Here is a 14777-nt window from a genome sequence, read left to right as displayed (position 1 = left end):
TGATTACAGTAAGCACAATATGCCTCTATGTTCTGAAGTATGAAGAGGTATTAAAGTAAGTTTTCAAATTTAAAATTATTATTCTTTTTGGCACTTATGCATAACCTTCTGCAGCTGTCTTCACACACAGCACAGTTTTTCATCTTGTGTCCTGATCTGAGGAGAAACAGATTTGCTACTATGTTTAGCATTTTCCCAAATGAGTAGAATTAAACTAAAATAGGAAAGTACTGGCACTGAGACACAGCAATCACTGTCATAGCTAGCAACTGAAAACAAGTGAAAGTGTGATAATTTGAAGAATATTCTGATCATAAATGTATGCAATAACAATAGGAGATTCATAATGAACTTGCATCTAAATAATGAATTTTTTTTTTTTTTTTTTAGTATCAGGGGATATAAGTGAAGAAAATGATAGATAGCTTTTTGTACATGGCTACCTTTACATTTTTATAAAATATACTTGGAATTTAGTCTGCAAAACTTTTTTTTTATTATCTATATTTAATAAAAGAAAGTAGTTTGAAGATTTACTGTTTGCGGATTATGCTGTCTAACAGTTCTCTTTAACAATGAGGTGTTAATTGGCTTTTTATCAAGCATTTCCAGAGTCATGGTCATGCTTACTACAATTGAGAGCAGAAAACTAATCCTTCTTTTTATAGTAAAATAATGAATAGTATTCATAAAAACAATGATAATAATAATGAAAATGTAATATGTAGTATATATAATTTATTAAGCTCTGCAAAATGGCCTCCAAGCTGCAATGTATACAGGTATCTTATGAAAACATGCCTAGAGTGTAGATTAAATTACTTGGACTGATCATTTCTTAGCATTCATGTTCTATTGGACTAGTAGCCTTGATAAAATAGTGGCATAAACTCATTTTGCAGAAAGATATGGAATCAAAGTGGCAAAGGGTATTGGTTTAGTAAACAGAAAAAGGAAATGTCACCTAGCAGACTTTTCTCTCTGTGGACATTTCATTGATTTTAGTTGACTTCTGAAATTATATGACAGTGTTCTTTTATACTCTATAAATATTGTAAGGGTTGAAAAAGGCGAGATACATATTTTTCAAGTGTGATCGTGCCCTATACACTATAATTTGGCTTATTTTTCTAAACACATAAATACATGGGTCAGGTGTCTACTGGAATGTGGTGATAGCTACGAGGCCAAATCTCAGAACCCCAGAGTATTCAAAGTGTATTTAGAAAGCCCTAATTTATGAGGGAAATGTTTGGTTTATTTTCCAGTTTAGTAAGATTTTGTATAGATTTAGAATACATTGAGTGCATTCTTTCCTAAAAGCAGGCCATCCTTTTCAAGTTACTTCTTCTTTAATATCTGTTGCTGTGAGAAATCATTAGGAGGCAAGACTGGGTTTTTGGGAGTTTTGGGTTTGGCTTTTTGTACTATAAATCCCCATCAGACTGTGTCTATTCTCATCCACCTTGAGAGGCTTTTCTCAAAAAAATTTTTGATCCTTCCATGGCATCTTTGCCCTGTATTACAGTTTCTCAGCAGATAATGAAGCATTTCGGACATCCTGTAGAGAAGTAGAGATGACCCATTCCTGAATTCACACCATGAGATATACATTGCTGTTTTCCCACAGACTAATGAATAACACAACATTCCACCAGTTTGTGCTGCCCTCTACACCTTTGCATAATGTGGAATTTCTTTAATATCATTTGTGCAATCCTTCACTGAAATATTTTGGTTCTTGCACAAGCAAAACATGTTCTGAGCCTCTTCTCCTGCCATAATTTCAGTACTTACTTTCTGGAGGGACTATATTCAGTGTTTTAGCAACAGTTCTTTCCTCAGCATTTTTATTCTGTTAGTGCTACATTCAGTCAGGTGTCTGCGACGTTGAAATTGCCCAAACCTTTTTGCAGTCAACTGTTTGACAACATGTTTTATTTCTTTTATTCACAATCTTGTATTTGAAGAAAGATTGATGCCTCTGCAGATACCATGCAGCAAAATGAGATTATAACATCCTAATTCTGTTCTGCATTCAAGAACAAACTGCTGCTCCAAGAAAGCAGGGTTCTATCATGTTGTAGCAGTGACTTGGGAAGATAAGCACCATCACGCCTTCCTCTTTCTTTCTCTTGCTTTGTACACCCAGCACGATGCCATATTTGATGGAATATTCCTTGGATCACTTGGCTGTCTTGGCAGTGTCCCCTCCTTTGTGCCACCCCCTCTCCTCACTGCAGTGGCAGTACAAGAAGCAGAAAAGGTCTTGATGCCATGTAAGTGCTGCTTGGCAAAAACAAAGTAAAATCTGTATTATCAACAGTGCTTCCAGGCCAAATCGAACCTGTAGTGCTGTACAAGCCTCTGGGAAGAAAGTTAACTCTACCTCAGCCTAAATCATCGCAGAGTCCAAACCTAAGAGTCTCAAGCATCCCAGAAATTACAGGGTGCTCTTTTCCAAGGATGCAGTGGCCTTGATAATGCAGGGTACTGATTTCCAAGCACCGTGTCCTGCTGGAAGGATTAATCAGAGTTTTGCTGAAATGAGGCAGTGCAAGGGAAAAACCTTAGCCCTACATGCTTTTCTCCAATCTCTAAGGATAGTTATGGTCTACATTTTATGAGATGATTGTTGCATGGAATGTGGAATTTAAGTGCCTGCAGAACTGTGCCAAGCAGGGGGGTCCGTTCCTTGCCTGCCTGAGCAAGATCCAGCTGGGTGCTTGACTGCTTTTTGCAAGGAGAGGTGCACTGTGGGCTTTAAGTCTTTGGAAACTCACTGAGGCAGAATCTTTCTTCAAGCTCTCACTAGTCCAAGCGAGTTCTGCTTTGCCTCTTAGACAAAACCTAGTGCCAAAGCTCACTGCAAAAATCTTTCCTGCTGTGGTTGAGGCATGATGTTACAGGCCTCATTCCTGTATTTGCTTGTGCATGCTTTCCAGAAGACATTTTTGTAATAGTCTTGGCTATGGGACCTTGATATTTTTCTTTTTCCACTGTGTATTGTACTATTTTATTCTAAGTTTAAAAGGAAAAATTCAAAAGGTAGCAACAGTGTAAAACTGCGCTGACAAAAAGAACAATGTAACAAAAATTTGAGGTACCATAGGAAATGCCATATTGTTTTTAAAACCATTTTGTTAAATTAAGACCTTGCTTTGATAAAATAAGTGTTGCTGATAGTTAAAACCATATTTTTTAGAAGCAGATACTTTTGCTAACAGTAATGTTAAATATGTACTAATATCATATTCAGTGCTGCAGGCTGTATTCTGGGATGTGTTAAAATTTTATTTTCAGCTAATGTACCTAAACATGAATCTGCTAGTAGATAATAAAACTCTTCAGTAGAATATAATAAAGAAAACTTCCATGACTTTTCCCCTAACAGAGATAATGTGAGTTCTGGCTTTTTTATAAGTTTGGATCTTTCAGAAGATCTATAGTAGTACAGAAGTAGTGCGTAGGTGGCCAGAAATGGTGTAGCTCTTTCTTTTGCAGTTGTTTTAAATATCTGCAATATTGATGCACATGTGTCTTGTTTCTTTTTCCAATTCTGTTAGAGCAATATAAGTACTTTGGAAGATTATAATTATTACCTTCTATGTGAGGAAAATGGGATCACACTCTACTTTTTTTGTCCTGGGTTTTTGTGTTTATTTATAAATACAACAATTAGTAGTGGCAGAGTGCAAGTTTATCATACAGGTTATACTCTTTAGAACTTCTGAACTCTACAAAGTCTAAAAAATTTCTGCACTATTGCTGCTATTACCTGATAACTAGAGGTCCAGTTTTTTTTATTTTTAGAGTAAGTGTTGTGACTATACCACCAGATTTCCAAAAGTTTTCTTGTCATGTGGCTTGTGATTTTCTAGGTTTTTTTTTTTTCATTTTTTCTTTCAATAATAGTGCTCCAAATTAGTAAACTTCGCATACTAAATGTTTCCATGCTAGAAGGATGTAAAAATAGAGTTGTTCTGCTACAGTTGTATAACAAGCTGGTTAGTTTACTTTTCAAGGGTTCAGTCTATTAATTTGAATTTCTTCTCTAGGATGTTTATCAGAACAACCCAGATCTTGATCTTTCTTCTTCAAATATGACATTGAGACTTAAGTAAACTCATGAGATTTCCTGGGGACAGCTTGAAGCTTGTCTCCTGGACATGGATTTGGGTACAGTTTTAGCTATTAGGGTCAGTTTCGTGCAGGTCAGACTGAGTTACAGTAGTTATTTCGCTAAGTGGTAACCATATTCTTTCCTCCCCCAGTTGATACCAGAATTGCTGCTGCTGTAGCTGATGTGGGGCAAAAGATGTATGGATAGGGAGTGTCCTTTCTTTTTCCTCTGGATGTCTGTTGTGCTTTCTTTTTCATCTCTCCAAGATCAAGAGCTCTGCAATAATGCTCTAAATTGATATTTCTCTAAAATTACAACATTTCATAGCTGCTTCTCAAATGAAAAGGAATGACCTGATAGGATCTTCAGTAAAAAGAGCTGAAAGATTCAGAAAACAATTAAATGGACTTCTGTGCAGGGAGCTATTCAAATTTCTATGCAATGTTTTTGGATACATTAATTTCTTTATGTAGCAATTCAGGAAATGTTATTGAAAATACCACACATGACAAAGAAAAATGGAGTTTCATTATTTGAATGTAATTATCTCACACTATATGAAACAGCCTCTTCTTGTCATGAGCAGAATAGAAGCGTTAAGCCTTTTATAACATCTCTTTTGATGTTTTTCTAGGATGGAATAAAAGATGAATGCTCAGTGCTGAAGCTGCAGCTGAAGGAGAGAGATGAACTCATAGCCCAGCTTCGTGAGGAGCTGGTAAGCAGGAGAAGCAATGGGGTTTTTTTCTGGGTGGTTTTGGGTTAATTTCTCTGATAATGTCACTCCAAGGCCAGATATTAAAGAAATACAATTTCACACCTGCAGCAGAATTACTAGCCTAAGGCTATGTTAATCATTCAGAAACACATGATATCACTGACTGTACTTTTCTAGGGATTTGGCAGCCTCTGAAGTGCTTACTGTCTAGGTTCACTGCTTGTAAAAGTTGCTTTGAAGACATTGTGTTGACATTTGTCTGATCAGAGGGAGAAAAGCACAGCACTGTATGCATATGCCAGAAATCTTGAAGGGCCATGCACATGCCTGATAAATTGTCAGTACTTCTCCCGTGAGCTGCTTTTCACATCTATGAGATTCTTCAGTAGAAAAGGAAATAAGTTTTTTTTTCCTCTCCATAATAGATGTTTTTTGCATAAATTAATAAATATTCTTATAAGTGCTGAACCTTTACTTAGCACATGAGCTACTAATGCTTGGCTACTACTGCTTTAAGGGTTGATAAAATACTTTCCAGTGACTGAAGCAAAATACATGATTCAGCAATTGAAGAAAAAACCTTAACAGGTGAAAATGCATTTTATTATTATGCTCAGGCTGTGGTGACAGAATTTTAAGATTGCTTTTTTGATGGAATGTGGTTAAAGCATGGATGTCTTCAGTATTTTCAAATAAATGAGAGGGAGTTTTCACCTCCTCTATCACTGCATGCAAATCCTGTAGGGTCACCACCTTCAGGAGGACATTCAGCACATAAATTCTTTCCATGAAAACTGCAGCTGTGTGCACACCTAGGATTTTGTCTAAGCACCCTTTCAGACAAGGATTTGTTTCCTGAATTAGATCTTAATTTGCTGATCTACTTCAGTGGAGTTTTATGCCTTTCTGTCTTGTGTCTCATGCCTAGCTCAGAACTCAAACAGAATTAATTCAGGTCTTGCTATTACTGTATTACTGCATTTTTTTATACTCACTAAAAGCAGGAGTACACTTTTATGCCAAATAACTTGAGTTTCAAGTTGCATGGGAAAAATGTTATCCTGCCCAAGACTGAAACATTTCTTTGCTATATTAACATCTGCAAAATAAATACACATCATTAATATTCTTTGTTTTTTATTTGGCTACATTAAGAAATGATGTATTGTGTGATTATTATCTAAAAAATTAAATGAAAAATTGTGACACAAGGTGCGTCAAACTTCTCCACAGTCCTGGAGCATTAATTTTATATCTGTCTAGTTCAGAACATATGCTATTTAACTGGTGGACATTTTTGTCATTGTAAAATTACCATGTATTGATGCAGGGAGCTGTAGCTCATTTGCTGTTAACTGTTGTCAAAATTCATCTGTGTATACATCATTTGATGAGAAAAAGACCCACAGGGAACCATCATAATAGAAAAAAAGTACAAGTTCTCAGGGCCTTTCTGTATGATTGAAAGTATCGTGGATTCAGTTTTGACAGTCTTAAGACTTGTAAAGGAAAGGAGGTGGGATACTTGAGACCATGTTTAGTCGTTTGAAATTAAGCTTTGAAAGGACTCAGTAGATCTGATTTACTCCTTATTGAACTGACTAAAGCCAGGTTGGGAGGAGAACATAATAGAACTATTTCAGTTTATGAAACCTAGAAAAAAAGTGGGAATACCATAGGGAAAAAAAGTGTTTGTTTTTTGTGGTGTAGTTGTGGTGGTTTTTTTCGTTTGTTTGTTTTTTGGGTTTTCTTTTGTGTGTTGTTTTTTTTTTGAGTTGTCTAAGTACAGTCATAGATGTACTTCTAAAATACCTACTGTATCTTCTGCAATACTGCACATCCAGTGCCCTTTTACTGGAGCTGCCCTGGGTCCTGCCACCATGGCATTGATGAAGTTGGCTCCTGATTATGTGAGATACTCTTAGAAACTTTTTTCAGTGTGCTCTCGAGGGAAAGTAAGCTGTCTTTTCGAGCTGTAAATTAATTAAATTTGTAATGGTTGCCAGGAAATTCTGATTATGTTTTCTTAGCTTGCATAAAACTCACCAAAAATTGATGTGAAACATGCATATTCTGCAAATGCTGCATTTACTTGAATGTTTTTGAGACTAAACATTTGGAAAGTAAATGTTTACAAAAGTTAAGAGCAGTAATTTTTGTCTAATGAAACTGCATGTATTTTCACATAGCTGCAATTTATTACAGACATAGCACATAGAAAACTAAAACTTTTGTTCTTGTATCTTGGGGCAGACCATGTTCCATTTCTCATTCTTAATATGGAAATAGAAAATTTGTAAATGCAGCTTGCCTGCCTTGAAATCATGGCATTCTGATGCTAATTCACAAATAGCACATAAAAATTTATTTGAGTAGGAATCAGTTTTATGCTTCTTGAGAAGTACATGAAAATTTGTACTTTCCAGCATTCAAGTTGAATGTTTGCATGTAGGTTTAAAACCTTTGCTTAGCTGGTTTTACTGCAAAACTCTTCAACTAACCCAAAGTGAACTTTGGGCAAATTTTGGCTCTCTCGGAATTTTTGCTTCTTGCTTTCCCCTAGAAATTCTAGGCTTTTTGAGTAGTTTTCCCCTCTGATTTTTTTTCCCCCGTAATTTTTAAATACTTTTAAAAAAGCATTTCTACCTCATTTGAGCCTATTATGAAGGAAACCTTGAGCTGAGGAAAATGTGAAGAGAGTGTGAGCTGATGAAGCTTCAGAACTTGCAATTGTTACATAGTTTTTTAAGGGGGAAAAGGCTACATACTAGAGAAATGAAAATAGGGGTTTGGATGCTCAGTTGCAATACCCAGGTAGAAAGGATAAAATACAATGGTATTTTATGTAAAAATATATATTATATATATAATATGTACATCATAGATATATATAATACATATGTTATTTATTTATTATATAAAATAAATGGTAGGAGCCATCACCTACCTCCTAATAAACCAAAAATAACACAGTCTTTTGCAGGTTTGTAGTTTGTTCTCTTTTTTAGTGATTAGTTTTTATTGACTACCTTTGTCACCAGAAGTGTGACTGTCTTTGGAGAAATAAAGATAGGTAGGTAGAGAAGTTGAATTAATTCTTCCATCTTCCATTATCTCCTGAAAAATGCCTGTTTCGGAAATGTCAGGTACACCAACCTGCTCTAAAGCTACCTGGAAATTGTAAACTTCAGCAGGAATTGAAAATTCGGGTTCAAACCACCACTTTTCTCAAAATACTCATTTGTGAGAATGTTCTCCAGGGAATCAAATTAAGCATATCCATTCTGCAGGGAATGTGCTCTTCTTTTCTCTTCTTTTTTTTCACCACTAAAATAACCAAAATAAGAAAACATCTTCATTTTCATTGGCATGAAGATATTTGTAACCTCAGCTGTCTCATACCCAGGTCTGCCTGCAACTGCATCTTTCTGTATATTTTCCCAAATTAATCTTTTTGCACTGCAGTGTGAGCTTTTACAATGACTTTAAGCAGAAAATATTTTCATGCTATATTGGCAAAAATAACTGAGTGCTGTTTACAGTAACATTTATTCTATTGCTGTCATTGGTACAGCAACATTCACACTGAAAAATGAGAGTTAACACCATTATCCTTTCATCCTTGATTCCCTGTGTGACTTAAGTTGTGTTGTGCCGCTGAAATGAAAAATGTAGTGAGGCAGCTTGAGTAGATTCTGAGTGGAACTGGAGGCAAAGTTAGGTCAGGAAATTAATCCCCCTTATAGCCCAGCTGTTGGGAGTACTTTTCTGCCATGGAGGTAGCTCTTTGTCAAATGCTAGACTTTCTACATTTATAGAATAGTGAGGTACAGTGCTACCTAAGTGGATTTGAAGTTACTCCTTTCAGGCTAGTTATTCTGGAGTTAGCTCAACAAAACATGGCTGCCCAATTTTTATTTTTTAAACTTTTTTCCCTTGTCTTTTCAAATCATAAATAAGCTCTACCTCCCTGCCCAAAACTTAGGTTAAATGATTTTTGGTGAGGAGTGGCTTTTGTATTTGTTTGTTTAGTTGCTGTATCCTAAATACAGCGTATTCCTAGAGGGCAAAACTGATGATAAGCTTAGCTGTTTTCTGTAGGTTGATTTCAATAATGGGCAATTAGCCAATTGCTCAGTTTTCGAAGTATGGTGAGGATGAGTACTTTTTATTCAACTTTGAAGTGTAACAGAAAACCTTAGATGCATTTGAATCCTGCTGATGAACTGTTGATGAAAAACACTTACATTAAGTGTAAAAATCACCTCAAAATGTAGTTATGCCAATTCAGTTTCCTTGAATTTTACATTCTTAACATCACATCTTTGCCTTTGTCAGGCAAAGAATGAGATTGGGATAAAAATGTCATGAGCACATGGGGAAAATAATTTTTTGAGTTGTTTTTAAAAAGAGTAATTTTCATTAGTCAAGTCTACTTTTAAAATTTTAAAAACAGTTGTCCTTGAAATTTTAAAGACATTAGATCATTCCCATTTGAAAAGGATAGTAGTCCTTATTTTTGGAAAAAAATCTAGATTTTTCTTTATACTGATTACCCATTCGCTTTACAATCTGCTAGTTTGTAGTCTTATTTCATGTTGGCTGTTTTTATGAGAGTGTGTTACAAGACACATGGATAATTTACATAAGAACCAGCATTTGTAAGTAGTTTCAAGTCCTCTTTCTTCACCATATTTAGGAAAAATTAGGAGGAGAAAAGAAATAGATGAGGTGTGCTTAAACATTATTAAAGGGTCAGGCATCTTCTCCCTTTTTTGCAGGAGAATTAATTGCATGTATTCCAGAAGAGGCTTATCTGAGCAGTAATTACTCTCTGAATCAGTTCCACAAGACAGACATAGACATGGAGTGTGAAAATGGCAATATCCTACAACCGACAATGGGGATTAAGCTCCAAATCCTGGTCTACACCAGTCCCTTGATGAAAAGCTGCCAGTCAGATAGGATCTTTAACATTCCTGGCCACTTGTAGAGGTGATTCTGCGTATGAGTTTAAGTTCCTACTACAAAGCATTGTCATATCATGGTGTTTGGCATAGATAAAAAAATATGTCACGAGCATAGAATGTGTTTCTGGTCGTACTGAGGCTCTGCTCTGGATTGTTTAATAAAAATAACACTGCAAAATGAACGACCTGAAATACAGATTTTGTCCAAAGTCTGCCTTGAGACACAGTGCCAAGGCCTGCTCTCCTTCAGTAATAATGCACTGTGTGTGCTTATTTGACAGTCTTTGGTGGGCTTTCTAGTATAAGCAGGCAGTTCTGATCTGGCCTTAGGCCAAAATCTAGGAAAACTTTATTTTTGATCTATCTGAAGGACAAAATATATGTCTCAATACCACCTTTCCTTTTTTTCTCTTAATTTTCTTTAACTGATTTTTGCTCAAGTGAAGATCTAAAGATAGCTGAACATGGATGAATTTTAGGACAAATGGAAATGACATCTTGGGGATGTGCAAGGAAGGCAGACACTGTGTGTTGCAGTTCAACTTTGTAGATGTTTTCCTTTGCAGGATGAAAGTTGGCTAAAAAGTATTGAAATTCATTATTGTTTTATTGTAGGTTTGTGATATTAGACAAATTCTCAAATAAATACTCAGGCTTGAGCTGACATGAAAATGACAGCTGTCAATATAAACTAATTAAATACTATTGCCTATGTGTGTTTATAAGACAACAGAGAAAAGTAATGTTGCTTAAAAACAAATACAAGCGTGCTGGGAAGTTTGTTTTGCTTCTGAAGATCGACAGTTTAATTTCTATGAATTAACACCTTCAGTATGTTGCTAAAGGCATATTGTGTGACATATTTTTATTATAATCATCTGATGAGAGATTGATAAATGCATTATCCTCAGCTCTGCACTACAGTGTGTAATGTATCAACTGGTAGTGTTGTTTCTTCAAATAATTAATTTTCTGCTTGGAGAAATATTTTTGCTCTTCACATTGTGGGGGTATCTGTCTGTGCAATTTGCTAAGGATCTGATAGAAAAATAATGTTTTGTTTGGTTTCTCCTTTCGTGCCTCAATTTTACTGTCTTGTCCAGTTTTCTTTGCCATAGCTGGGCATAATTCACAGAAATGTCTGTACATACACACTAGTATAGCAACCATCACAAATGAAGAATCATCTGTGTTTTAATAACAAAATATAATTTTTCTTTGCATGCTAGTGACATTTTTTAAGGAAGGGTGTAATGTAGTGTTTATCCTCAGTGAATAATTTTTCATTCACTCTTAGTATATTCCAGAATGTAAAGACATGAAATATTTTTGTCTGTAAATAACACATTGTTCACACATGAGAATTTTAGGAAAAAAAAAAAAAAAAAGGAAAATACTTTGGTGTTAGGACTGAGAAACTGTTCTTAAGTCACCAAAAAGCTGGAGTATCTGTCCTTTCCTAAAAGAGTAAACAAAAAAGAAATTATTTGCATGGAAGTATTTCTTGCATCTCACTAATACTGCTCCTCAGAGACTGACTCCATAGATCCTCTCCAAGTTTTGTATATTTTTGTTTTTCCATTATTCAATTTCAGTTTGTTATTTGAAGTACACAAGATTTAAGAGATTCAAAAAAGAATCTGTTTTAAATTCTGTTTCAAAGTCTGAGCGCTTTCTCACTGAAGATACCTTCTGTACTTTGGCATCATGAATATTGTATGGTTGAAAGTATGCTCAAATATTTCCTCTGGTGCTCTGCCTTCTTTGAAACACATTCTTTAGTAATTTTAAGTTCTGTTTAGAGCTGGGGTATCTGTGGAGTTTGAGTAGAATTTCCATGGAAAAGTTCTGCTTCATACCTAGTTTGTCTATGTGAGCCTTTAGCTCTGAAATTGAGAAATTTGCCCCTTCCAGTTTTTGGAGGGCAAAAATGCCCTTTGCTATAGCTGTTTCTCATGGTTTGGAGAAGTGAATTAAATAGTATAAAGTACTACTGATCTTCTAAATTTGAGTATCTTACTGCATGCCCTTTCTTATCTCTTATTAGCCTAGGATGGGTGGGACTGATGCTGGGGCTGTAGAGCTACTGAATAGATAAATGCCCCTTTTTCTTTTTCTTTTTTTTTTTTTTTTAATTTTTTTTTTAATCAAAATAGCAATCTTACAGCAAGAGGTAGGTTTTGGTCACAATGTCAAGCCTTTCTTCCATGCAGGTCTTTAATGCTCCCCTTGGATTCTTTCTTCTGCTGTTCTGATTTCCTGCATCTTTCTTCATCTTTTGAAATACTGTCCCCCTCTTTCTATAGAAACCACACACAGTCTGAACATCTTTAACTGTCCTGTGCATGTTTTATCAATTCTTTATGCAGAAGCTTACTGATGCCCACTTCTGGGTGGAAACTTTTTGCAAGCTTAGGTGTTTGTACCACTGTACAGCTGTAATACTTTTGACTCAGATGAGGTTTTGTCAGTATCCTGGAGCAACAAGAAGGGAATGAGTTCTGTAGCCAAGCTTTCAAAAATTACCTGCTGATTACTGCCGCGCTCCCGCCCCGGTTCCCTTTGTCTCAGCCCCGGCTAGCTCTTCTCTGGGGCAAGGGCGGGCGATGGAGGCACCCTCCGCCGCTCCCAGCTGGGGTTTGGAGAGTGCCTTTGTGGGTTCCGGGCAGCGCTAGCAAGCCTCGCGGTGGTGAATGAAGAGCGGATCCTGCTGGGGGCTAAGTCCGAGTTTATTGTAGCCCAACGGGGCCAAATATCTTAGAACGATGCCAGCCAACAGGAACAAGCACAAGGTGCTTGCACTGGCTTATAAACTGTAAGGGAGGGGTATCCAACGACCAATGGGGATAGGGATAGGGGGTGGCTCCGGGATGGGGTGATATGATGTGGTCCAATGGGGGAAGGATATGGGGGGAGCCCCAGGTCCTCGCCCAATCACCCGGTGCCCTGAGTAGAAGCTTCTGGATGGATGGGAAGGGGCACCGAGTGATAGACAAGGCACCCGGGGGGGGTAAAATGCCTCTTTCAGGGTGATGGATAGATACTGGGAAGGCGGGAAGGCGAGGACAAGGCGGGAAAACTGGGGATAAACCAAGTTGCACACGCGGGTACAAAGGAATAAACCAATACATAATACAGGGATAATAAAACATATACATAACGCAACTCCACAGATTACCCTGTATTGAGGTTGGGTGTTTGGTGAGATAGGCAGTGGGCTGTACAAATGCCCATTGTTGCCCTGCAGAGAGGAGGCAGATGACTGAAGAGCTGTAATGCATTCTTGCCAAGTGGTAGTAAAACTTCCCATGTGGATACAAAAGTATTTTGATTAAAATAAAATAAAACAATAGTGTATGGTCATTATCAAAAAATGAAATAAAATACCAATCTTACTGACTTTTAACCACATATTACAGTTAAATTATAAAGAGAAAATAAGGTGCTGGTTAATATTAAGTCAGCTTAATCTCACTTGTACATTTATTTGGTTTGTCTGTGTACTCAGTACTCAATTCTGACTGTTTTTTCATTAGATTGGTCTGTATGGCGAGGAAAATAAAAGCAGTGAACTGTTTCTTAATATTCTTTGTTGACTTCAGAATATAGAGTGAAAATATATCTTTTTTGGCTTGATATGTGAGTCTTTTTCCAGAGCTGTTCTTCATGAATAATTCAGTACCTTTGAAATGTAGTTAACGTATTTTAGCGTTTTCTGGTAATAATGGAAGACATTTATCTTACACTTCCCCATTTGACTTACAGATGATATTGTTTTTCTCCAAGGGAGCTCTTCTGATTTGCCAGAAGAGTAATAGAGTTTGCAGGCTATGATATTTATAAGAATTCACCGATTATTAACACAGGGATTTATAAAACCAGACTTTCTCCAAGTGTGATATTTGTGTTTCAGCTTACAAATGAGGGTTGCACTCAGTTATGCTAGTTGAGAAATAGGATGCTGTATTATTTTGACTTTAGGAAAAAATAAGTGGAGCTATTGTGCTGGTAGTATGGTGATGAGAAGGAATAAATATAAATTGTGTAAACTTGGACCTGTCTGGTAGGGCTGATTGCAGTGGAGCTCAGGTTAATAGGCTGGAAAAATAAAAAGTGGTGCAATTAAAGGGTGATCTAAAGCAGCTGAACATCTTGTGCTAATTTTTCAGCTGAACTGTGTGTTTATGATACTGCTTTCAAGAGCAGGGAGATGGGCTCTGAATTGAAGGGTGGTAGAGAGAGGACAGGATTTTTGAATTGTCCCCAAATATATACCTTCTAAGAAGACTGCAAACAGAGGCATGATTCAAAAATTGTTGTGCAAATAAATAGAAATTGCTGCGCAAATGATCCTTATTTAGCCAGTGTGAATAAGAAGGCTTTGACTATTGTCTGCAATTTTTTAGAAGTCATCCTGTTGCATCTTCTTTAATTTATGGAAATGGGATTGAGTACTTAAGGGACAAAGATGTTTGTTTTCTTTTGTCCCTCCAGTTCAGAACCACTGGGGTGATGAAGCTATAGAGAAAAAGCTGATGAACCACAAGTAACTTAAGACATCTTCTCTAGTACTGTTTTGTCTATATTTGTCGAATCACAGTTACTCATGTATATCTGTTCGTCTTGACTTTAATCTAAAAATTCGTGGACCATTCTGCTTAGCAAAATTAAAGGAGTATCTAGGCAGAGAGCATTTTTCTCATATGTTATGCTGCATAAAACCAGATTTTTGTAATCACGTGAACAGATTGAGGGGGAGATATTGAGAAAACTACTACTTAAACTGCAAGGTGACAATTAAGGGAAGTGCAATTGTTCTTAACCCGTAGGTAATTAGGAAGCTTCAGATTGTGTGTATGCCTGTTTGTTGGCATAGAAAGAACCCTAAAATGGTTGCAGAAAAAAGGTTATGACTTTGAAAATTCTTAGAGTCAGTAATTAAACAGATCTGTGGAATTTTTATCTT

General features: G+C 36.4%; 1 protein-coding gene across 2 annotated transcripts in view; it reads left to right on the top strand.

The window, feature by feature from the left end:
* CCSER1 (coiled-coil serine rich protein 1) overlaps positions 1 to 14777 on the top strand; it is a 628033-nt gene that overhangs the window by 328193 nt on the left and 285063 nt on the right. For both annotated transcript variants that reach the window (XM_021550301.2, XM_021550303.3), the window contains exon 8: positions 4758 to 4841. In XM_021550301.2, coding sequence (XP_021405976.2) covers positions 4758 to 4841 — 84 coding nt within the window. The remainder of the gene's footprint in view (positions 1 to 4757; positions 4842 to 14777) is intronic.

The sequence above is a fragment of the Lonchura striata genome, chromosome 4, assembly GCF_046129695.1.
Source record: "Lonchura striata isolate bLonStr1 chromosome 4, bLonStr1.mat, whole genome shotgun sequence".
NCBI lineage: Eukaryota > Metazoa > Chordata > Aves > Passeriformes > Estrildidae > Lonchura > Lonchura striata.
Note: the sequence above shows the minus strand (reverse complement) of the source record. Positions and strands in the feature narration are given on the sequence as shown.